This window comes from Acanthochromis polyacanthus, chromosome 16 (genome assembly GCF_021347895.1).
Source record: "Acanthochromis polyacanthus isolate Apoly-LR-REF ecotype Palm Island chromosome 16, KAUST_Apoly_ChrSc, whole genome shotgun sequence".
Lineage (NCBI taxonomy): Eukaryota > Metazoa > Chordata > Actinopteri > Pomacentridae > Acanthochromis > Acanthochromis polyacanthus.
In genome coordinates this window covers 30,467,063-30,490,956 of record NC_067128.1, presented here as the reverse complement: position 1 = coordinate 30,490,956, position 23,894 = coordinate 30,467,063, and the positions used below count along the sequence as shown (strand labels likewise).

General features: G+C 40.4%; 3 protein-coding genes across 5 annotated transcripts in view; all 3 read left to right on the top strand.

The window, feature by feature from the left end:
• LOC110967889 (uncharacterized) overlaps positions 1 to 12,319 on the top strand; it is a 34,670-nt gene extending 22,351 nt beyond the window's left edge. Inside the window, exons 14-23 of the mRNA XM_051960721.1 lie at positions 119 to 215; positions 331 to 441; positions 1,720 to 3,192; positions 4,526 to 4,648; positions 5,379 to 5,507; positions 6,963 to 7,155; positions 7,359 to 7,483; positions 8,305 to 8,495; positions 10,087 to 10,220; positions 10,398 to 12,319. Coding sequence (XP_051816681.1) covers positions 119 to 215; positions 331 to 441; positions 1,720 to 3,192; positions 4,526 to 4,648; positions 5,379 to 5,507; positions 6,963 to 7,155; positions 7,359 to 7,483; positions 8,305 to 8,495; positions 10,087 to 10,220; positions 10,398 to 10,630 — 2,809 coding nt within the window. The 3' untranslated portion in view covers positions 10,631 to 12,319. The remainder of the gene's footprint in view (positions 1 to 118; positions 216 to 330; positions 442 to 1,719; positions 3,193 to 4,525; positions 4,649 to 5,378; positions 5,508 to 6,962; positions 7,156 to 7,358; positions 7,484 to 8,304; positions 8,496 to 10,086; positions 10,221 to 10,397) is intronic.
• A 926-nt stretch (positions 12,320 to 13,245) lies between these two features.
• Positions 13,246 to 20,278, top strand: cfap206 (cilia and flagella associated protein 206). 2 transcript variants are annotated; one of them, XM_051936761.1, is made up of 12 exons: positions 13,246 to 13,434; positions 13,601 to 13,684; positions 14,156 to 14,246; positions 15,018 to 15,206; positions 15,359 to 15,526; positions 16,468 to 16,682; positions 17,503 to 17,622; positions 18,098 to 18,296; positions 18,379 to 18,519; positions 18,675 to 18,868; positions 19,134 to 19,268; positions 20,009 to 20,278. In XM_051936761.1, the coding sequence occupies exons 1-12, from the start codon at positions 13,327 to 13,329 to the stop codon at positions 20,228 to 20,230; spliced, it is 1,866 nt and encodes a 621-aa protein (XP_051792721.1). In that variant the 5' UTR covers positions 13,246 to 13,326; the 3' UTR covers positions 20,231 to 20,278. The 2 variants fall into 2 exon arrangements, with proteins under 2 accessions (XP_051792721.1, XP_051792720.1); XM_051936760.1 differs by having other exon boundaries at positions 19,116 to 19,268.
• Positions 20,279 to 20,892: 614 nt separating this feature from the next.
• On the top strand, positions 20,893 to 23,840 carry LOC110967892 (peptidase M20 domain-containing protein 2-like). 2 transcript variants are annotated; one of them, XM_051960967.1, is made up of 7 exons: positions 20,895 to 21,465; positions 21,618 to 21,766; positions 21,965 to 22,107; positions 22,183 to 22,337; positions 22,965 to 23,100; positions 23,209 to 23,316; positions 23,418 to 23,840. In XM_051960967.1, exons 1-7 carry the CDS (start codon positions 21,058 to 21,060, stop codon positions 23,588 to 23,590), a joined length of 1,272 nt encoding a protein of 423 aa, XP_051816927.1. In that variant the 5' UTR covers positions 20,895 to 21,057; the 3' UTR covers positions 23,591 to 23,840. The 2 variants fall into 2 exon arrangements, with proteins under 2 accessions (XP_051816926.1, XP_051816927.1); XM_051960966.1 differs by having other exon boundaries at positions 20,893 to 21,465; positions 22,965 to 23,316.
• Positions 23,841 to 23,894: the final 54 nt, after the last annotated feature.

Sequence of the window (23,894 nt, the reverse complement as noted above, 5' to 3'; positions counted from 1 at the left end):
TTAAAAGTACAACAGCTGCAGACTGGGCTGTTTATTTCCAATGAAGCTCAGTTTGACATTATGGGGATTCCCTTTGTTGTTGAATGTGCATGATGTAATGTCACTGTACTTTTTTCAGTGTGATGGATGTCCCCCTAAAAGACTGGGATGTGAAGGAGCAGGAGGGTCTGAGGGAGGTGGAGAAAATCCTGGACAGAGCTGATGAAATCCTGGAGGTAAGAGCTGCACTAACCCTAACCCTGCTAAAACAACAGATGCTCCGAAAAACTGAGAAATGTCTTAATTTCTCCAATGATGTGATCAGCAGTCGAGTAATGTCTTGTTGTGCAGGAGGAAGAAAATGTTCTGGCTCAAGAAGCTGTGCTGGACTCCCTGCTAAGGTTGGAGGAAAGGCAGAATAATCTCTGGCCATTGTGGGAGAGTGAAGGGCAGCTTTGTACGGTATGTTAAGTATACATAATACATCAGATCAAAGCTATACTATGTTCCACCTGCCATCTGGGGTTTGATGCTACAGATTTTATTCATAGTCGCCCTTAGATCACACCAGGTCGTCTTATTTTAACTGTTCCAAACAAGCAAGTGATATCTTCTTCTTGAAGCATAACTGTAAAACCCTTCATAAGCCGCTATAAAGCAGCCGACTCTGATAACTTTATTTCTTGAACAGTTTAAATTCACTTACAGTGAGCAAAGCCTAAAGACCTTTTTGACCAGTTTTCATTGGGTACTTTCATCTTCACATTTAAACTTTTTACATGTAAATATTGTAAAGTGTGTGCCATAGACTGTATAATAAAGATAGACGTAGCTACCATGACGTCACCTGTTGGGTTCTACACTGAAAAAAGAAGCCAGGATTTTCAATCAATCAAAATGTATTTATAGAGCACATTACAACACTCAAGGTGAACAAAGTGCTTTCCAGTTAAAATCAAACAGTAAAATTAGAATAAAAGCAAATTAAAAGAAAGCAACAATAGAACACGTCAACAAAATAAAATCAAATAAAATAAGATAAAATGTCACCACATTACTGAGTATTACCAGTATTATTTTTGCTATTTCCTGGTTGCCATCTTGGACTTTTGGTACCAGAGACCAAAAAAAAAAAAATCACCAGAGAGCTGTGATTGGTCGATTGACTGAGAGCTGATTACTCTGTCGCCGCCCACATTTATGAGCTGCTGCTGTTTACTCATGCTGTTGCTTACAACGCTAGCCCCCAAAAGTGGAGCTAAACTTTGTTCTGGTCAACATAAGCAGAAATAAACTCATCAATATCTAGAGGGCATTGCACACATTATATCTGACCCTAAAGTTGCATATAAAGTGCATTAAAAGTGACACAAATAAGAAAATAAACATTTACTTACTGAACTATTAGTCCTTTCAGACTGTCAATCAAGTAATCATGCCCCCTGCAAAACTATGACGCTTTATATAAAATTCAATATTGATTTATTAGTGACATTGTTTCAGAAATAAAATTACTTAAACATTGTTGACCTGCTGGATAGTTGTAGCTCTTCCAGACATTGAGTCCCTGTAACAATCAGTCTCATTTGTAGATTGGAGCAACTTGTATTCAGTTCTTCAGTTCCTGTGGCCTAAAGCAAATGTCTCTGGCCACTGAGTTATAGTTCATGCCATCAGTATAAACCTGCATGTATAAGCTAGTGTTCATTATGCTTATTCTGCCTTTGCTCCTTTTTAAAGATGTCGTCTGGTGAGCTGGCTGAAGCCGGTGTTCTCGGCCTCGAGGACTCCCTTGACCTCCCAGAATCCGACAACCTCAGCGAACTCAAATCAACAGATTCTCCAGCTGAACCTAAAGCTTCTGCCGATGATGACTTCGACACTGAAGCTGAAATAGTGGGAGATGCAGGATCGTTCAACAGCAGGCCGGACCTGCTGACGGAGCTAAAGCAAGTCCACATTCTGGATGAGCTGATCATGGAGGAGAACCTGAAGATCCACAAGCTCAGACACTTTGAAGAAAACCCCAACAGTGAAGTCACAGGAAGCGATTCTTTGGAGCCAAATGGGCCACAGTGTGTGTACAAAGAGAGGGAGGCTTTCCGTTTGCAACTTGAAAAGGAGAAAAAAGAGGTGGAGAAACTTGAGAAGAGTTTGGACAAAGAATGCAAAGTGAAAAATCACAAGAACAAAGCTAGAGAGGTTGTACGATGTTCTGTAATGGAGAAGTGCAAAGCTGAGAATGAGGAGGAGCGAGCTCTCTGTGAGGGGTTTTTATCACATAGTTTCAAGAGATCACAGAGCAGGCCTTCTAATTTGTTGGTTCAGAATGATTCTCCAACTCAGGGTACAACATCAGATCAGGATGTTGAGAAAGAAGCTACACCAGAAGACTTGGATCAACTTCGAGTTTCCCAGTGTCAGGATCCTAGTGACTGTGAAGCGGATCCATCTCTGTCTAATAGAACTACTTTTAACGGTTCATCTGAGTTGAAGGAAACCCCTGAGGTGGATATCCAACCTCAGAAATGTATCTATGACACAGAACTGGACAAACCGGTAGAAGAAGCTAACCAGAACAATCCAGAAGCTTCTCTAACCCCTGAAATGAGGCCAGATGATGGAGCATTTGACCCAGGTGGAAAATCACTCCTTCCTCCGGTACCCAAGCCAAGAAAGGCTTTGCTTCCTGTGACTGATAGTCTCGCTGAACTCGAATCTCATTCCACAGAGACGCTCGATCCATCTCCGTCTTTCGTAGCTCAAGATCCTGGTTTTGCACAACTTGATCTGCAAGCTAAAACATTTGATGTGCTGCCAGAGAATGTGGTTCCAGATGTCCTGGTTCTCAATCCAAATGTGAAGGAGCACAGTAACAACAACAATAACAACGGTGCACCTTCAGAGGAGTGTGACATGCCAGCTGAAGGCTTGTCTGAAGTAATCACCAAAGACGAAGAGGAAACACCAGCGGTGCCAGCGCGTTTGCTACAGATAACGGAGGAAATCCAGACCCCACCACCTGGAGATAAACCGCCATATAACCATTCAGCAGCTCAGCTCACTCCTGATCATCCTCTAGAGTTTGATCCAGGTGGTGAAGATGAACTAAATGAAGACCTGCCTGATTCAGTTCAGAGATCTGAGACTGTGAGAATATCACACTCCAGGTCTACTGAGATCCAAGCGCCACTCAACGTCAACATGAGACAGGTACAGAGGAGTGTCCACTATCGAAGATGTGATTTTTTTTTTTTTTTTTTTGTCGAAACGGTTGAGAACCGACAGTTTGGCCTTTCAATCTATCGCAAATGCAGAAAACTAGTCTAAGGATTGATACCGTTTTTGCTCTCTTGTGAACACTTGAGGTAGCCGAGCTGCGCTAGACCCATGTTCTGAAGGCACAAGGGTCTAGGGCCGCTCGACAGGGAGGGAGGCGGGCTAAAAGGTTGTCTTTCAAATCACTCTGCAGCAATTGGGTAGGTATACAACCAATCAGCGCAACGAATAGGCGGACGTAGTTCCTAGAGCGCTGGCGGACTGTGGCTAAGTCCCATTAGCTTCCAAACCAGCGGAGCCAACTGGTATATTAAGGATTTGCCATATCCCGTTGGCATAAGTCCAAATACGTCTTTCTTCTCAATGAAACACTTAAGTGCCGTCCTTTGTTTATCTTTCAAGTTGAATTTTAGCTTCAAATCTTTAAGGGCTGTGGCCAAAGCCGAGTCGAAAGATAACTGTTTATTGTGCGCCGGTTGTTTCTGTCAGAATCGTCGCGCCTCTGTCGTCACTTCGTTACGCCCGCCTTCTGACTCTACACTTCATGGTGATTGGTCCGGCCAGTTTTAGGAGAATCCAGCCTTGAGCCTTATGGAGGGTAACTAGACCCACCCTGGCAGAGAATTAAATTCGTTGCCGTGGGTTGTCTAGCGCGGCTAGGCTTCCCTTGAGGAGCTTTTCCTTAATTTTTTGCACATCTAGCAACACACAGTTCCTTCAGTTGACCAATCAGCAACCAGACAGATGTGTAAATTTGCCTAAATGACTAATTCCTGATCTCCATTCATCATTTTCTGAGATACAACTACTTCTGCTTGTTTTACTTTCTGTATGAACAAAAATTTGTTTAAATTAGATTTTATTCTTTAACAAAGTCCATGTTTAATGGATTGAGGTCATTTCACTGTCAAGATTCTGTTGATTCATGAAACTTCCGGAGTTACCTGAAAGAAATTTGAAATTGGAGGTAGATTTAGGCACAGACTGAATTGGCAATAGCAACTTGGAAAAATTACTATCAGATATAATTATTTACTTAATTAGTTTAGGCCTTGTTCTCAAGAAAACATCATACATGTGATGCTGAAAAGTCACTGATAGAACATTTCTCATATCTCTGGCTATAGTGCAGGAGTCTAAATGATCAGTAATCATAAGGTTTCAATGCAATGATGACAAACTTAAGGTAAAATGTTACAAACCAAATTGTGAATATTCCCATTTTTTTTTAGATTTGATTCACATCTTCCTCCTAATGTGTTTGCAGATGGAAGATTTCAAGACCCCTATAGTCCTGGATACGGGGTCTGGTTTGATGAAGGCGGGATTTGCAGATCAAGACCTTCCGAGCCTCATGTTCCCAACAATAATTGGGATGCCAAAGTATGAGGTAAAGACTCTAATGACTAGAGGTTTTGTACCAGCATTTATAAGCAAAAATTTAACAAATGGTTCATATGACAGTGTAATGCTTTAGGCAGGTATAGTAACATTTTTTTTTAAAGTACAAACTCTCCACAAGAAACTCACTCCCTCTAAAGGCTTTTCAGAGGGAGGCTTGCAGTGCCAAACATTCCTGATTGGTCAAGCATACTGGTGTTTGATGCAGCACCATTAGAGAGCCAGAATTTCTAAAAACCTGAATGCGGGTTTGCTTGGTTTCTGTAGCTGACAATGAGGATGGACAGCCGGAGCGATTTACCATTAATGGACCAAAGTTCAGGCTTTGTTGTCCGATATTATTATTTTTTTATTTTTTTTTGCAGAGCGATATGTGAAATTGTTGTGCATTTGGTAAGCTGCTGAAACTTCTCTGGGTTTTTGCCCTGCTGCAGAAACACATATTTCAGGGTGCTGGAGGAACTTCAAGCTCTGGGGCAAGTTCCTAGAGAATTGTTTTCAGTTAAAATAAAATTCCAGGGACTTCAGATGGATGTCAAAAATGGTTACCTCTCCTATGAAGGCACATTTTGTCATGCAGTTATAGTAATATGAATACATTAATCAACAATCTGCCTACAAGTACATTTTAGTGTGTTGTGAGTTGTTTATTGAATTTCTATGTATTGCTTGTCAATGTTAAGCATAGGGATTTAACATACACTGCTTGTGTTTTGCAGGAAATAATGAATGGCAACCTTGAAAGGGAGACCTACATTGGCCATGACGCTCAACACATGAGAGGGGTTCTGGCTCTGAAACACCCCATAAAGAACGGCATCATTCGCAACTGGGATGAAATGGAAAAGGCGAGTAGGATGCATCCAAGCTGAATACTAATGAGTGTGTCTATGTAAAAGAATTTAACTGAAATATGTTTGATATTGAAGTATTGTGATGGTCATTAATGTAATTTTGCTGCATAATTATCATTACAATGGAGGATTAGCTAAATGATGGCTCAGACTTCCATTCTTTCCAATTGGGTAAAGTATTTGTGTCGTGTCCCATTTCCATTCATGATGCTGACCGAAAAAATGACAAAATTGCACGCAGACACAAGATTTGTCATACTTTTACCAGACAAGGGAGTACAGGTGTAATTGAGTAATTTTGCTATGATTTGGCATGTTTAGATCTTTTATTGTAATCTGGATTTTCATTAATGTGCATTCTTCCAAATAAATCAACCAGATGAGCGCTCAGTACTCCACCAAGGCCGCTCAATCGTTATCATTTCCGATGCATAAGTCCACTACAATTTGTAGTAGGATCATCAGCAGGCAGCTGACGTAGTATTCACTTGTTGTCGTAGTTACAGGGATGCTGTGCCGCTATCTCACAATACAGAAATCTTTAACATATCCATGATCCAGACTATTGGCCGCATCACTGCCAAAATGTAATCCCTTGGTCCTTGTGCCATTTCTGACCTTCCCTGAAAATTTCATCCAAATCCGTTAGTCCATTTTTGTTTAATACTGTGCACAGACAAACTAACAGATGGACAAATGTGCACCAATCATCACATAACTGCCGTATTCCTTGGTGGAGTAACAAATAAAATAAGCTAATTATGTGTGAATAGTGGTTGGGCAGCTTTTGAAAGATCCTGAGGAAACTAAGGTATTAAACCATGAGGCAAACATTTAGCTTTGTTTGTTGCATAAAGTTAAGTTTCATTTTCTGTTGGTACAAAAAGGTTCTAGCATATTATCTTCAAAAATTGCAGAATCTGACTGTTAGTTTCTACTCCGGCATTGAGGCTTTTGTCCTCACCAAGTGGAACTAATTGAACTAATTGACATTATTAGTCCACTGCTCACATTTCTAAGTGAACAGAATGACACAAACACTTCCAGTACATTACCCAGGACATGGGAGCTGCCCTGGGAGGTGTCTGCAGGTTTCCACACACGTGGCCATTTGATATAGAACTACAAAGTATTCTAACTTTCACACCGTGTTTTTTTTCCACCTTTACAGTCAGCCTGCTCCCACAGATCAAATGTTCGGACGTTTGCTACTCTTTCTAGATCCTTATAGCACAGTTCATGCCTTGTTCAAAGACTGAGATCAAGTCTGTTCATAGCAGTCGACAGGCCAAGAAAATGTGGAATTGTGCCACCTGTTCATTTGTTACCAAGTCGAGGAAAATTTAGCGAAAAGGCAACTGTACCTGCCCACATTTGTGCAGAGCTGAAATATTGGGCTTGACCGTATTCAGACCTGTTAGCTTGACTGACTTGCAGTTTGGCTTTCAGATTTGGCATCACACGTTCCAGCAGCTGTGTGTGGAACCAGAGGATCACCCCGTTCTGCTGACCGAGGCAGCCATGAACCCTCTGGAGAACCGGCAGCGGATGGTGGAGATCATGTTCGAGTGTTTCAACGTTCCTTTCACCTACGTGGCCATGCAGGCGGTGCTGGCGCTGTACGCTGCAGGGAGAACCACTGGTACTGCAGTCACATGATGGCTTTGAATGAGTTTTAGACATTGTGATGAATAGATACAGATGGACAAATAATTAGTTAACTTACAGACTTAGTAGGACTTTGTATTGTCTTGGATTAGAACAGCTGTAGCAAAGACATATTTTCCTTCCTGATTAAGCTAATTAAACTCAGAGTATACTGATTGTTTCTCTTTTTCATTGTAGGTGTGGTGTTTGACTCTGGAGATGGAGTGAGCCACAGTGTCCCCGTGTTTGAGGGATACTGTCTACCTCATGCAGTGCAGCGCTTCCCTCTGGCTGGTGTAGACGTTACAATGCATCTTAAAAAGGTACCTGCTGTTGTTCTTTACACAGTTTATGGGCACTGTCAGTTAGCAACTTGGATGAAAACTTGCAGTCAAGTCGAAAAGCAGTCCGATGTAAGGACAGCTCGGTTGGTACAATTGCTGCACAGATTGTACACCAGGATCCCAAATTTCAGGTTGTTTTGGGAACCTCTTTCTATAATGTGCTGGAAATTTTCCATTTTCGATTCATGACTGAATCGAGAAACATTCCTGTAAAATTCCCCATCATTGCAGCAGTTTGAATTCAGTGTGGTCTTATCAACATAAAGACTGCTGGAGCACAAAATTTAACTGAAATTGAGTAGCTAATGCATGACAGACATAAATCTCACCCTTGCATTGGCAAAAAAAACAAAAGCAAAATGCAATCGGGGACAAAAATAAATGCGTGGGAATAAATTTAGCCCATAGTTTAATCACAAGATTAACAAAAGTTGCTCTTTATCCTCCTGACAAATCTAAATCCCAAGTTTAACAATTGCAATGAAAGTAACTAATAGCAAGAATAAAAGGCTTTTTGCAAGTCTTTTTTTTCCTTCTTAAATACAGTGACGCCAATGAGCGTTATTTACAGAACAACCCCCTGTTTGTTTTTATATCTTAAATGATGCCTTAGGTTGGTGTCCTCATCAAAAAACTCTTGCTGTGAGATGGAAGTGGAATTGTACGTTCATGCTTTTTTTTCTCTGTATGCTTTATGTGCAATGATCCCCAATTTGACTACTAATTAGCAGCAGTTGTCCACTGAGGACCCTTCAATCGTAACTGTCCCTAAACTGATCATTTGCTGTCTGTGCTTCCAGCTTCTGCGGGAACAAGGAGTTTGCATGCGAACCTCAGCAGAGGAGGAGATAGTGAGGGAGATGAAGGAGAAGTGCTGCTGCGTGGCGCTAAACTATGAAGCCGAGCTGAGTCGCGGGGGTTCGTCCTGCGAGGAGATGCATTACACCATGCCAGACGGACAGATTGTCACCCTCAGCACGGAGAGGTTCAGGTAACAGCCTGCACGTCACGTCCTGCTCCAGACGGACACTCAACCCACCGAATGGGGCTCATAAAGGAATTTATTATTAACACTGGAAATTTGAGGATTTTACTGTGAGGTTTAGGCGTGTTTTATCAACAAACCTCAGTATGCGCAGAAAAGGACAATGATTGGTTGAATATAAAGTGTGCCAAATATAAAACCACTGCAGCTCCAGGAACAAACAAAACAAAGTCACGTTAATAATTGAAGCACATTATTTTCCTTCAGTGATCAGTATGTTTGAATTTTAACTCCTCTGAGATGACAAGCTTGGAAGTTTAGTTTTATTCTACTTTAAGTTCATGGGGTCAAAAGGAACATCACTGATGGGTCAAAAGGGCAACAGTTCCTTTTTTTCACTTCAGTTCAACAAGGAAAACACTCAGAACGCAGGACAAAACCAAAGGCTGCTCAGTTGCTGTATCAATTCTGACGGGCGAAATCTTTAATTAAAAAAAGTACCTTGCACTGAGCACGGGTGTGTCTTTTGCATGTGTATGTTCTGTATGGATACCATGTCATGTGACCTAAACATGTAGCGGGCGGCTAGAATTGATGGGACTCAGAAACACCCCCACAATTTACTCAGTTGTTCCTTGTATCCTTTCCGATGGACAAATCCCGATAAGTCCACAGTGGTCGATTTGTAGTAGGATCACAATCATGTGATCGTCACCAGGCAGCTTCTGCAGTGTTCACTTGTTGTCATAGTTACAGTGGTGCTGTGCCACTATCTGGCAATGATACAGAAATCTTTGACAAATCTGCGGATTCAGACTATAAGCCTCATCACTGCTAAAATCTGAGGTGGTCCTTGTGTCATTTCTGACCTTCCCTGAAAATTTCGTCTGAATCCAGTAGTCCGTTTTTAAGTAATATTGCTAACAGAGACAAACAGACAAACAAATGTACACCAATTGTCACATAACTAGACGCATATCTTGGAAGAGTAAATAAACTTTGTCCCCTGAGAACAATTTAAGGCACATAAAGCAGTTGGACACAAAACAGTCGCACCCACTTAATAACAATAGTAGTATCAACTATGTGGCAGTTAAAATAAGATTAATAAAATAAATTTTGAAAGTTAAAAAATGGAATATGCAGGGAAAAGAATGAAAAAGTCTAACAAATAATGTACATAAAATGCTAAAGTGGTTCAGAGGTGCAAAGTGACTGTATATGCATTTAGCTGCATAGTTAAATAAGGAACAGAGTTAAAGTATTTACTTTACTCCTAGAAATGGAGGCAGAAGGCTGCTGTAGTCGGCCCCAGACTTAGTTAATTGTATAATGAAGTGGTTGTACATACTACTCTCCTGTTATGAATTATGGTATAACGCTAACTAGCCTCACTTAGCATAAGAAAATTGGGCTGGAAATCAGGCTCTCTCTGTATGTCACTTGTCTTAAGGCTTGTTGAATAACGTTTAACACCAGTTTGTAGTGCAAAGCAGCAGAGATCTGTCCAGCAGGTGCTGCACCAGGTCAGACTGTTGCGACAGGCCAGCTGCCTCTCGCTAAAGCAGACTCCTAAACTTCCCCTCCGTTCATCCAGGGCCCCTGAGATTCTGTTTAAACCCGAGCTGATTGGACGGGACCATTATGGGATGCACGAGAGCATCTTCAAGTCAATCCTGGGCTCAGACATTGACCTGCGGCGCTGCTTCCTGGGAAACATCGTGCTTTCAGGTAACAGTTGTTTCCCGTTAAGGTGTTGCACAACAGTCCCGGCAATGAACTCCAGCTGCGCCTGTAAATCAAAAGCACAGCTTGGCATGCTTTGATTTTTATTTGCTTTGGTCTTTTTCCAGTTCATCTTCTGCTCTTTGCTCTTTTTTTTTTTTTTTTTTTTCTCCCTTGCTGAAGGTGGGAACACTCTGCTGGCCGGCCTGCCCGAGCGGCTCCAGGCTGAAATCGTAGACCTGCAGCCCGCGGACATGGCGGAGGCCGTTCGGGTCAGCAGCCCCAAAGACAGAGACTTTTCGGTGTGGAGTGGAGGAGCGGTGCTGGCCAATCTGCCCACCTTCAGCTCTGCATGGATCAGCCAGGAGGAATACGAGGAGTACGGCCCACAGATCGTCTTCAGGAAGTGTTTCTGAGGCGGACTAGTGAGAGTTACTTCACCAAGTGCAATATTCAGTGCCACGGGTTGCTCTGAGCCACTTTGACCCTTTTTAAATATCTGTTTTTATGTGTTTTCTTTTCTGTGGAGTCGGTTTCACTCTGGTCAGCTGCGTGGATCTCGACTCTTGAGCTCTTACTTGACCCCAGCAGGTTTTTTTTGTGAACCTGCTGCCTCCTTTATGCTTCATCTGTCGAGATCCAGCAACATGGCAAATGAGGAAGCTTCTGTCATAAGATTTCTGTCCTTATCGTTGTCCCTTCAGAACCCTATAACTGTCTTAAACTTCCTATTTTGGGGATGAATTTGTGTCCCTAGGATGCAAGTCCTAACACATTCATTGTTAAGGGACTATAATTGAAGCTGGCCTTTAATTGATGTCTGCCAAGTTTGCTTCCAGCGTAAGCAATTGAAGCACAAAGAAAACTCGACATACTGACTCCCGTTATCTGTATCAATCTATCTAAATATGTCAATCTAATATCAAATTTCGATGTATTTTTACAGACATTTAAAGTAAATTTGATATCGAATTATTTTATGAATTAGACATGGTGAAAGTTGCATTTATGAAACTACTTGGCTTTTATTCAGCTATCAGTGATCTTGATGGGGAGTATTCAGGCCTCTGCAAGGAAGAAAATCCGACTTTTTTTTTTTCTTACAACAAAAACAAACTTTTCTCTTTAAACGTTTTCAAATTATTACAGTATCTTTTTATATATATTGAGTGGACTTTTGTTTTTGTTATAACATGTCTTCTTAAATGAGTTTCAGAAGATTGCTTGGTTTTTTTTGTTTGTTTTTTTTCAACTCTCCTAGATGCATATTTTTCATTGCAGTGGCCCTAATGTTTATTAAATAATGCATCTCCTAAATCAAAGCTGAATATTCCTTTACATGGATGTTTTCTGTTGCAGCAGTAGTTTGACTCAGAGAGGAGAAATTGAGGATTTGTTAGACGTGAACTTGGTGCTGATTTTTCCCTGAGCTGACTTTACTGGTGAAGGTTTGTGGAGTGCAGGTGTTGGTCTGGTTCAGATTTAAAATGCTCCTGCTGCAGGTACAGTGTTGGTCCTTTGAAGTTTGAAGTTTTTTTTTCCTGATTTAAATGAGTGCAGTGTCATTCTATCAGTGTCTTTTGTAAAATATATTGATGCGAGTACTTTGACTGCATGTGTTTTCCACACCTACGTGCACAGTAGCGTTAATTTAAAAAGAAATGTTCCATTGGTGCCAAATTGCTGCATTTCCATGAATCCTGGTGTCAACCCTGTGTATTTAGACTTAGTCTGTTTTTTTTCCCCCCTCTTTTGCATGATGTAATTTAGCTGTATTGGATTTATTTGCACCGTTTGGCCTTTTTCTCCTTTTGCATGTTTTAATGTTTTACCTCTCTAAAGGCATGGGGTTGTCATGTGACCTAAAGCTCAGCCCTTAAGTGGAAATCACCATGAAATGTGACTGTGGGAACTGCAGTGTGAGTCTTATGTAAAGCCAGCAGTGACCTGATCAGTGTGCCTTTTGTTTACTGGGGAGTTTGAAGAGAATGCACGTCCTGGTTGTCTCCTCTAAATGTACTGTAACAGACTGGATCTAGCAATTTCTCACCTGAACCATGTTATTTATGCCATGTTTTTTTTTTAAATAAATATTTTAATCCTAATTTCTTCTGGTGTTGACACTTCTTGTTTGACCATCATAGACTTTGCTAAATTTCTTGACATTAATACGCAATTGTAGCAGCTGTAGTGAAAGTGTTCTTTAGCCTGTCTTAGTAGGAAATGAATCGAAAATTCACAGAAATTTGACTACTTTTATTTGTCTAGTGTTGAACTCTGCATATTCTTTGCTGTACATTATGTATTTTTCTGAAACTTTGCAGTTTGAAAACCTTTTAATAGCATTTCCTAATGCCACAATCCTTTATTCCAGGATTTATTTCATAACTATATTATTTTATTAAACATTTATTTCTTAATTTGTCACATCCTGAGTGATGGAAATAAATAAATTAGACAATCAAATATATATATATATATATAATTTAATAGGCTTTAATTTATTAAAAAAGCAATTTTCCAAAGCTGTATTTTTATTTATCCAACAGGCTTTTCAATGTCACAATAGTTCATTATCAATATATGTATTAGAATTTTACAATTTGTTGTATTTCTATTTATTTTTATTACAGTAAATTTGTGATTTTACTCATACATTGTAAAAGAACTATTTTTTAAAACAAATATTCCCTATGATTTAATTGAATTTTTTTTTTTTTTGGTAATTTAACAAGGAAATCTGTAGAAAATAACTTTGTAGAAAAGTTTTACCATTTTTAAACCTCAGTATATATATTTTTGTCATAACTGCAAATGTATGCAAAAATAATTATGCTTTTGCTGATTTAAATAGACAAATGTTTTTAAAGTATTAATTCGTTAATAATGTCTTCTTAAAGTAATTAATTTGTAGGGAAAATCACGATCAAAAAACTGAAACAAAACATTGATTGGCAGCAGCGTTTGACTGCAGCGCACTCTAGTGGACGTCACGACGTAATGCAGCGCCAGTGACGACGTTGCTGTGGAAACCAGTTGTCAACATTCTGTGGTAGCTGCTAGCTGCGTTAGCACCGGTTATCTGTAGTTTAGAGTTACTCTGTAGGTAGAAATGTCTCGGGCTCAGGCTGAAAACGTGATAAAAAACATAATTCGTGAAATAGTCCAGGAGTGTGCGATGCGGGCACAGTCTGTGTCGGACACTCTGGTGGCTTTTATGGTCAGTAAACCCAACTAACCTGCTACTTGCTAACTTGTTAGCTAGTACCGTTAACTACTGAAATAATGCTTCTTGGTTTGACAAGACTATACGCTATTTTGATGCCTTATGTGTAATAATTACACATCAATTTCTTGTTTTTTTTTCTTCTTTTAAATCTCCTCAGGTGAAAGCTGTGGTGTTGGACCCAAGAAATGGCTTTAATGTTGACCGTACACTCACCAAACAAGATATCGAAAAACTGGAAGAGGTGAGTGACTCCATTCATTTATTTAGTTTCATTTACAGTATTTTTTTGTATAACATGATATTACAGAGAGGTTACTGCTGTCATAATTAGGATTTTTTTAAATCACTAAATTAATTTAATGCATTTTCAGTCACACTATAGTTGCACTTTTGCATGTCAAATCAACCCTCCAAAATATTCTGAGTGGACACTACAACTAAGATCTACTGTTATATTTACATTTTTATAGTGATTCATGTTTCTACATTTGTTTAAGTTGTTTACATCACAACATAAACATCTGAATTAGTTAGATTTAGCTTAGAACCTCTACAACAGTTATGGGTATAAAATTTGAATGGAGAAATGCTGAATTCTTTAAGTGGTTAAATTCAAACAGATTTAATCTGCAAGAGCTAAACTGGACATGTGTAACTGCAGAATATTTCTTTGATATTAGTCTGTATTTTCCCTTTGCAACATGTCTTACAGCTTTGCTTGGATAAACTAATGGAAAAGTGTAGCCCCTCCCTTGACACAATCAAAATGCAAGTGTATTTTGATATGAATTACACCTCCCGACGTAAGTAATAAAAACCCTATTCTGAATTGTCAAGGTACAGAGTTGCACTTCTTGTCTTGTTTGTGGGCCTGTAGGTTTGATCAGTAATGCTGACCAGGTACCTTGATGTTTTTTTAATAATCTACACCGTCAAATAGCGTAGTGACTTTGGTACTCTGTGCCTTGTACAGGATTGTCTCGCTAGTTAAACACTGGATGGGATATGAGTTAAATTTGGTTTAATTTAAACTGGAAAGACAGGTTTTGTTGTTACTTAACTGGTGCCACCAAATCTGTGATTCCGATCCTGCAATATTAAAGGTACATGGTGGAGATTTTTTGTAAACAACAAATCATCAAAACTCAATTCGTGCCAGCATGTGCATCCTAGATAAACAAAATGAGAAACTACACAGAAAAACAGCCCCACAGTGCCGTTTGAGGGTAAAAACTGCCAAGTAAACCTTGCAAAAACCTGATCCAAGTTTAAATGATCAAATTACTGAGCAGGTTAAAACTTTAGTTAGAAGCGTTGTAAAGGTTTTCTAAACCTGTCACTCGTCTTTATTTTTTGACATTTTCAGATTAGCTCTGTTATTTGACAACATGAGTTAATGATAGACTGACTATACAAAACTTTGCCACAAGGCTTTTATCAGCAAACTGAAGCATACTGCACAAGTTTTTGCCTTCTGGCTTGCTGTTAAAGCACTGCATGGTTATATTTAAGAAATTTGTGGGAGAACAATTCTGTTCTATTATGACTGCCATTATCACTTTCTTTGTATATAGGGGAGTCTCTTGAGGAAATCCAACGGGTGATGAAGTCCAGGCTGATCCCAGTGAGCAGAGACATCACTGACAGCAGGGTGAAAACCAGGGAGGAGTGTGACGCTCTGTACCGTAAAATCGTCACCTACATCCTGCAACGCTCCGCCATGGGCTCCCCCACAGACACCAAAACAATGCAAGAGGCTACAGGTCTTTTACTGTTTCTGACACTATATAGCTACACTGAAAGTCCAGTGACTGCTTCATATTAAAAGGCCGACATTGTTACTATAAGGTGGAGATCATGGCCATGTGTGTCCTGTGTCTGACTCTTGATTTTTCTTCTTATTTTCGTGTCTCAGCTGCCCTGCAGAGCGTCTTCCCTCAGACTGAAGTGGGAACCTTCATGGTGCTGTTTAAGAAAGACAAGGAGCAGCAGCTTGTAGAGCTCACCATGCTTGTCACTGGGATCCTGCTCTTCAACAAAGTCAGCAAGAAGGAGGAGGTGGAGGTCCACATCAATGATTTAAGTAAAGTCTTTATTTTTATGTAAAAACTGAGCAGGTGTACGTTGATCGGCCGGGTTGGCAGCATTCAGTTAACAGTTCATCCTAGTTGATCTGCACAGCATTTTGCAAGGTTAACCTCAAAATAATCTGTCGATATCTCACCCTACTGAGGCAGGATTTATTTGTCTAGGGGAGGTCAGATGATTTTTATGTGTTGGTCATGTCATTGTACACAGTGTAACAGTTAACTGATTATTGATCGATCGAAAAATAATCAGCAACAGGGTTGATAAATGATACATTATATCATTTTTAAAGCAACTATGGTGAAAAATGCTGAACATTTCTGGCTTTTCAAAGAGGATTTGCAGCTTTTCTTTTGCATACATCCCAATAAAACAAATATCTGTGAGGCTTTAACTGTGGCTGGCAGCTGCTCTTTCGAGTTTGTCTGCAGGCAGGAGAGCTGGTTCTGGTGCTCGTCTCAGATCCTCTGAGTCATTCTGTCAGCCTCCTACTGCAACTTGGCCTCTTCTTTTATTACTAGATGCAAGCATTAAAATAAATGATATTCTTCATGTATTTTAGTCCCACTTTTTGTATTGATGTGTGTGTCCCACGGCTGAAGATTCGATACACTTGACTAAAAAACAGTATATAAAAGTGACCCCATTTTCCCAGTGGTATCTTTTGAGTGGTGTCCAAAACAACATAGAAACAGGAGGGAGAAAGTAGGCTTAATGGATTCTTAAAGGTTCAGATTATGGGACGCTCCAATTGTTAAGTGCACAGTAGTTGAAAGGACCTGTAACAATTGCTGCAATGTGAGAATTCAGTCTACAATGGTGACATTTGATTTCAACCAAGAGTGTAAAGTCTTCATTTGGTGTCTTCAACAACATCAACAAACTGCTTTGTTGTCCTTCACTAATGATAAACCTCGTTTTACACTCTCTCCACAGTACCTACGGTTGTCAAAGAAGTTCTTCCCGTCACCACTAAAAGTATAGAAAACGAGCTACATGTGACACAGAGTCTGGCGTGGAAGTATACAGCTCTGCTGGAGGAGCTAACCGACCCTGACGTTCAGCACAAACAGTGTGACATGCCCATTGTTCTGCTCAAACAGGCTCTCTACAACGTCAGGCAGCATGAAGTTTTCCTCAAAATGTTACTGGTGAGGTAGCAGTAGCTAGTAATTGTGTAAATGTGGTATTTTAATGTAGCCTGCATTAATTACTATTATAAAACATACTAATGATAGCTTTATTTATACTGAGTACCTCAAAAACAAGTAAGAAAGTACTTTGCAAAGACATACTGTATATTATAAAGAGAAACTAAAAATTACACTCTGAGAAAACACTTGGTGACAATAGGGAGGGAAAAACTCCCATTTAATTGTAGGAAACCTCTGACAGAACCAGGATCGGGGAAGGAAGTGAGCAAAGAAACAGAATCTGAGCAATGAAAAACAGCAAACAGAAAAAAAAATGAGCTGGAGAGAAAAATAAAGTACAGGAGAGAGAAGACAGAAACTTAATGACACAGAAACTTAGATTACTGTCAAATGAAATACCAATGTCCTCCAGTGATTAAGATTTCACTTTGATTGTTGTTGAGCTGAAGGTAGTGTTTTTTACATCCAAAAAACTGCAAACAATATTGCAGGCAACTTAGCATGTCAGGGTCATTGTGCCTAACAAGGAGGTACAAAAAATGAAAAGTAAAAAAAACCCCACAATAACTACAAATTAAGTGTTCTAGCAGTGACATATATTAAGGAAAATTGACCCAGAAGTGACCCCTGAGGCACTCCGTACTGCATGTTTTCAATTAGGAGCCATGACTGAGATGAAAACCTGTGCCAGGGACACACAATTAATGTTTTTCTCTGTGCATGTTATTAAATGAAGGAAGGCCACTACATTTATGCTTTAGGTTACTACTGAGTAAAGTGTTTAGTAACAGTAATGTGTTTTTCCACTGACCACTAGGCTGATGCAGATTTATGTACCAAACACATTGAAATGCTGCAGACTGAGCTCTCATCAAAGATGAAGCTGCTGAAAGAAACTATGCAGTCAAAGACAGCGGTACCAACTGCAACAGTTTTTGTAAGTGATCTCCTGTGTTGTTACTGCTTTTATGTTTAGTTAAAACTCATCTAAAGGATTAACTCTTGTGGGCCTATCTATGCCAGCCTTATGTCTTTATGTTAAGTACAGGGTTGAATTCAGGAAATGATTAGCTTAGCTTAACAAAGACTGGAAACAGGAGGACATCATTACCATGCATCTTGTAATTTTTTTATCTTCCCGTAAACCTAAGTGACAATTCAATATCTGTGGTTTTAGTTTTTTTTTTACTGTACATAATGAAACAAGTTTTTGGTGAACAGCCTGGTACAGCATCAGTGATTGTTTTTCAAGGTGTTGGTAACTGCTTTCCCCTTTGGTATTTACGCGAAGCCGGAATATACTATATCCAGCTCTGCACTTAACACACTGACATAACAACAGTATCAAATGTCTCTGCTTAGTTTTGTATTTTCTAAGGAGCATTTCTTTCATTCCTCAAATTTTCCTCCAGCCAGTGTTCAAGGTCCTGTCAAAGCTGTGGTCCGGACTTCAGGATGAGGCTGAGCTTCTGAATATCCTCAGTAACATCACACTCAGTCTTCAGCCTTTCCTCGCCTCTCAGGCCAAGATTTTCTCTGAACCTTATCTGGACGGCCTGCTGGAGGGATCAGAGGTGAAGACAGATGAACAGAGAATGACGGAGTCCTCAGGTACTGCTGATGTCTCCAGAATAAAAACAGATCCAAGTTTATGTGAATCTTAAACAACACTGTTCTGCATTGTGCCTTCCAGACGAGCGCATTGATCCAGATCAGTTGACGCCACAGGAATGGCTCCTGCCTGAAACAACGACCAGTTTTAATGAGCTGCCACAACAATATAATGGATTCTGTGGCTACACATTTGTAAACAGAGATGGGCTTTTACTTCCAGGTACTGTTTTCATGATACACCAATGCAATATGCAGCCTTAGGTCTTGTTGAACAGTGTGCTCCGCAGAAGTAGTTACAATGTTTTGGCTCATCGATGTATGTAATATATTTAAAGGGATGCAATATGGAAACCATTCTTATTCTATCTTTTACAGGTAATCCACACATCGGAGTCCTGAAACACAAGGGGAAGCTCTACGTTTTTAGCTCCAAACAAGCTGCCTTGAACTTTGCCTGCAGTCCAGATGACTTTGTTGAGAAGGTGGCAGAAAAGGCCAAGTACTCCCCTGAACTCATTCAGCTCCTCAAACTCCCCCAGCAGTTTTCCTGTGTCAGTCCGTACTCTGAGGTCAGCTTCATAGTCTCAGAGCAAGACACAACTCCAACACACCTGTTACTTTGTAGATTTTAATTTTCTTTCTATCTACCATTAACCAAGTCACATATTTCAGTATATATTTTAATAAATACACGAGGATTTGAAACATCACTTTGGTGCCATCTGGTGGTAGTATTAAGAATAGAATTGAGGTCGAGAACAATGCATGCCACTGTCTTCCTCAGAGACTCCACTGGGAGTTTCACAAGAAATGCAGTTTTTGACTCTTTTGCAGTTGCAGCCAGGAGAGAGTTTGCTGGTCACCAAGTGTGAGAGTGGCACGCAGACTGACATACACCCGATGGAGACAAACATCGTGAAGTCATATGAGTGGAATGAGTGGGAGCTTCGACGGAAAGCTCTCAAACTGGTGAGACACATGAATGCATAATTCCTTCTCCCACCAATGCAAGACTGCAACGCCTGAACTATATTTTAACAGTTCCACCTGAACAAATATCCCCATAATTAGTCAGTAACAGCTGCAAAACTGTGAAGCCAAAATGGACATTCGGCTCTATGGACAGGAGACACTTTTGAATTTTGAAATGCAACAAGCTTCCTATTCGTATTGTCAGAGTGATCGTTGTTTATTTCCACTTTGTCAAAGCTAAACTAGAGAGTAAATGTCAGTATGTAACAGTGGGTTGGTGATACTAATTTTATGATAGTTATTCTCAAATGCAGCAGCAATGAAGCACAACAGTGTATCCATTTTAGCTATTGTAATGGCAGACGACGTCTTCAGTAAATGTGGTGCGCTTGGCAACCTTTGATCGATGTTGTGATTTATTGACATAAAGTCAAGTCCCTCTACAGCAGGAGTGTCAAACTAATTTTAGTTCAGGGACCACATTCAGCCCAATCTGATCTCCAGAGGGCCAGACCATTAAAATCATAACATAAAAACTTATAAATAGCTGACAAAAATGCAATACAAAACAAAAAACAAAGTGACAAAAACATAAGACGAATGGCACATGTTGGTGGGCCACATGTTTGACACCCAAGCTCTACAGGGATCCCCCGAAAAAAGGAGCTTAATCCTTTGCTTAATTTATTTCCTCGTTTTAAGTGTAATAATCTTCATTGTGTGCTCCATTAACCGAGGCTGATCTTCGGACCAAAGTGACACACTCCACGCAGACTGATCTGAGCCACCTGAGACGGGAAAACGTCACTCAGACCTGGCTGCCCAAAGACGCTGCCTGCCAAAGCAAGAGAGACGGTGAGAGCAACGTGCCCAAACCTCAGATCTACCTGGCAGGTCTGAGGGGACAAAGAAATGCACAAGTGGCCAAAATAAACCTGACCAGGTCTGTGGATGAATAAGCAAGGTGCGCAGAAACATTTAACACAATAAAGGTTATTGTAAGCATGCTATTGTTTCTCATCATTTTGCTCTTTTCTCACTAAACAAGTGTGCACAGTACAAAATTTGGTTTTGATCTGATCGAGAGATACCAGGATATAAACACAGATAACATTTTACTCCCTTGTCTGCATTGTTTTGGGACTTTTATGAGAGTGAAAGCTGTATATTTTTATTGCATTTAGTATGGAAAAGCCCAACTCGTGACAGGAGTTGAAAATTAACTATAGCTATAAACTCTTGATGCAGCTCAGTTTCATGCTTTGTATTGGAGTTCTCTTAAACTGCATCGCTCCATTGAAAATTCCCTAGCGAAGATACTTTTAATTTATATACATTTTAAATTTCGTTTAGAAAATGTTTCATTACGTGTGATAACATCAGATCAGCAGTTTTAGTGAAAAGTTCAATCTTGGAATATCTTACGGTACATTTGATATTTAATGACACAGTCTGAGTAGTTCTCATGATTGAGAAATGGCAGGCTCTCATTGTGCAAAAATGTATATTTCAGAAATATTGTTTCAACAGTATGCTGCGTTGTGTGTGAGGATTATTTTGAAACTACTCTGTTACAAATTTAGCCCTCCTATTGGGGGGGGGGGTGACTGTAACATGATAGTTCAATAGCAGCAACCTTTGAGCCACAGTGAACAAGATGTGTGAGGGAGCAGAGTAAGTTACTGAGAAAAAAAGGGTCACGTGATGTAGCAGCAGCACAGAGCTCAGCTGAAGTGTTTCATTAACAGACTAACAACTAAACAGAACAACACGCTGAGAGTGAAACATGTCTGAGGGAGCAGAGCTGCTGCTGCAGCTCAAACAGAGACTCTGTCGCTCCATAGACGAAGCCGAAGCGAAGCTGCACAGCCTCAGTCAGGACATCTGGAGCTGTCCGGAGCTGGCTTACCAGGAGAACAAGGCTCACAGCAGACTGGTGGAGTTCTTCAGTCAGGAGGAAGGCTGGAAGGTGGACGCTCACTTCAAGCTGCAGACTGCGTTTCGAGCATGTTGGTCAACCAAAGGCAGCGAGCAGAAAGACGTGGTCTCTGTGGGCTTCCTGTGTGAGTACGACGCCCTGCCTGGTATTGGACACGCATGTGGACACAACCTGATAGCTGAGGTTGGAGCTGCTGCGGCTGTGGGGCTCAAAGCGGTGCTGGAAAACACACACAAGCTGCCTGTCTGGGTGGAGGTAAGACGACTGAACACAGAATGTTGTCACCCAACCAAAGAAGTTTATGCCCAGTTTGGAACAAATTAATGAAATCTTGTAGTTTAGTTAGCCTGGGCATGATTAGTTTAACAATGATGAACTGAAGTGTGATTCTTTATTTGTCTCCACAGGTGACGGTTCTGGGAACTCCAGCTGAAGAGGATGGGGGAGGTAAAATTGACATGTTAAGGAAGGGAGCATTTGAAGGTTTGGATGTGGTGTTTATGGCCCATCCGTCAAAAGAGGACGCCACATACCTGCCCTGTGTGGCTGAGCATGAGTACGTTTTATTACAGAGCAATGTCCTGTCAAATATGTCCTCTTTATCTGAAAACACAGTGTACTGTAGTGGAGGTCTTGCTAAGTGATACATTCTGTGCTTTGTGTTGCTTCTTCTTTTGATATGCCCTCTTACTGTTTGTCATAGTTTGCTCTAGTATCCTCATGAAACCACAGAAGTGTGTTTGTGTCATGCTAGTGTAACTATAAAGTATCACGGTAAAGCGTCTCATGCCTCTGCCTACCCCTGGGAGGGAATCAATGCGTTGGATGCAGCGGTGCTCTGCTACAACAACCTGTCTGCACTCAGACAGCAGATGAAGCCAGACTGGAGAGTTCATGGTGAGCAGCCGATGCTCCTCTACGCTCATGTGTCGCTCTCAGGACTTCACTGAGGTGTGATTCATCCGTATGCAGGAATCATAAAGCATGGAGGAGTGAAACCAAACATCATCCCTGCCTACACGGAGCTGGAGTACTATCTGAGAACCCCGTCGAGAGCTGAGCTTCCTGTCTTGAAGGAAAAAGCCGAGAGGTGCTTCAGATCAGCTGCCGTGGCAACCGGCTGTGAGGTGAGAAATGATCAGGAGACAACAATGAAGGAGCTTTCTGGACTCTCTGTGCTGCTGCATTCATTACCCTTTAATATTCATCAAGTTCACTAAAAAAGACTTAAAGCTTGGAAGCATTTTGTTCACCCATTGACAATAGATGGCAGCATATAAGTATGTGCCCCCATAGACAACAAACTGCAGTTTTTGGCATTTAAATCTGGCTTCATTTCTCACCCTCTGAGGTCGCTGCTTGGTTCAAATGTGTTCTAAACCTTAAACTGCAGCCAACCCATTGCTTTCAAATGGTAATGGTCGCTAACACAATGTAGCATTAGAACATGGGAGTGATGGTTGCTGGAAATACACTTCTGTACCCCAATGGAGATATTCCATTAAAAATCAGCCATTTCCAGCTAGAATAGTCATTTACTCCATTGAAAGTGTCAAGACTGTATTTTTGATTATTTTCATGTTATCTTCATTGAAAAAAATACTTTTCTTTCACAAATAAGGACATTCTTAAGTGACCCCAAACTTTTGAACAGTAGTGTATGTACAAACAATGTCCTTATCTTTTTTTTTTTTTTTTTAGTTTGCGTAGACAGCAACATATCCTTAACTTTAAAAAAATCCTTTCATTTTCAGGTTGAAGTAGAGTTTGCAAGAAATCAGTATGACAACATGCTCCGTATTGCAACACTAGAGGAGCTGTATGAGATGAATGGCAAAGCTCTGGGGATGGACTTCACTACAGATGAAGATGTTCTCAAAAATGAATCTGGTCTGTGTGAATCCTGTGTGTCTGTCAAACAACGCTTGTACATCAGAATGTTGTATGGATACTTGTGTTTTTCTTCTTCTAAACTTCTCTCTTCTTTTTTATCCTCAGGCTCTACAGACTTTGGCAATGTGACGTTTGTAGCCCCTGGCATCCATCCATACTTCTACATTGGTTCTAATGCTCTGAACCACACAGAGGAGTATACTGTCGCTGCTGGTATGCAACCTCGAATGATGTGCTATTCAGTTTTCAGCTACATCTTCAGCTGAGAGAACACTAAAGTTGATCATTTCAGAGTAACGGTGTGTTTGTTGCAGGTGATGATAAAGCTCAGTTCTTCACTCTGAGGACGGCCAAGGCTCTGGCCATGACGGCTCTGGATGTGCTGCTGCGTCCAGAGCTGTTCCGGAAGATGAAGCAGGAGTTTACTGAGGCAAAACTGAAGGATGAACAGAATGCAGAGCAGTTTGCAAAAAACTTAAAAATTTAATGCAGGTGGAGGAGCTGCTGCTGCACTGACTGCCATTCAGACTTATGGAGACTCTCTGCAGTCAAGAACACTATGAAGAACACTCTGCTGTGCAAAGAAATGCTGATAGATTTTAGGTGGTATCTTTCTTTATTAATCACAATGTCTCAGTTCAGTTGGTTTTTGTTTTGTTATTTTCTATCTGTGCACTAAATGTTTCCATCTCTTTTTGTTGCAGTCGAGCCAAACACTCTAACACTCTTTCTATAAATTACAGACTTCAGTCTGAAAAAAAAAGGATTTTCTATTTTTTAAGTAAATGCAC

What these genes read in the sequence shown, in the direction of transcription:
- cfap206 (XM_051936760.1), top strand. Translation starts at nt 13,327, where the DNA reads ATGTCTCGGGCTCAGGCTGAAAACGTGATAAAAAACATAATTCGTGAA. An exon ending in ACACTCTGGTGGCTTTTATG is followed by an intron (nt 13,435 to 13,600) that starts GTCAGTAAACCC and finishes AAATCTCCTCAG; the next exon opens with GTGAAAGCTGTGGTGTTGGA. An exon ending in GGTCCACATCAATGATTTAA is followed by an intron (nt 15,527 to 16,467) that starts GTAAAGTCTTTA and finishes CTCTCTCCACAG; the next exon opens with TACCTACGGTTGTCAAAGAA.
- LOC110967892 (XM_051960966.1), top strand. Translation starts at nt 21,058, where the DNA reads ATGTCTGAGGGAGCAGAGCTGCTGCTGCAGCTCAAACAGAGACTCTGT. An exon ending in GCCAGACTGGAGAGTTCATG is followed by an intron (nt 22,108 to 22,182) that starts GTGAGCAGCCGA and finishes ATCCGTATGCAG; the next exon opens with GAATCATAAAGCATGGAGGA. An exon ending in GGAGTATACTGTCGCTGCTG is followed by an intron (nt 23,317 to 23,417) that starts GTATGCAACCTC and finishes TGTTTGTTGCAG; the next exon opens with GTGATGATAAAGCTCAGTTC.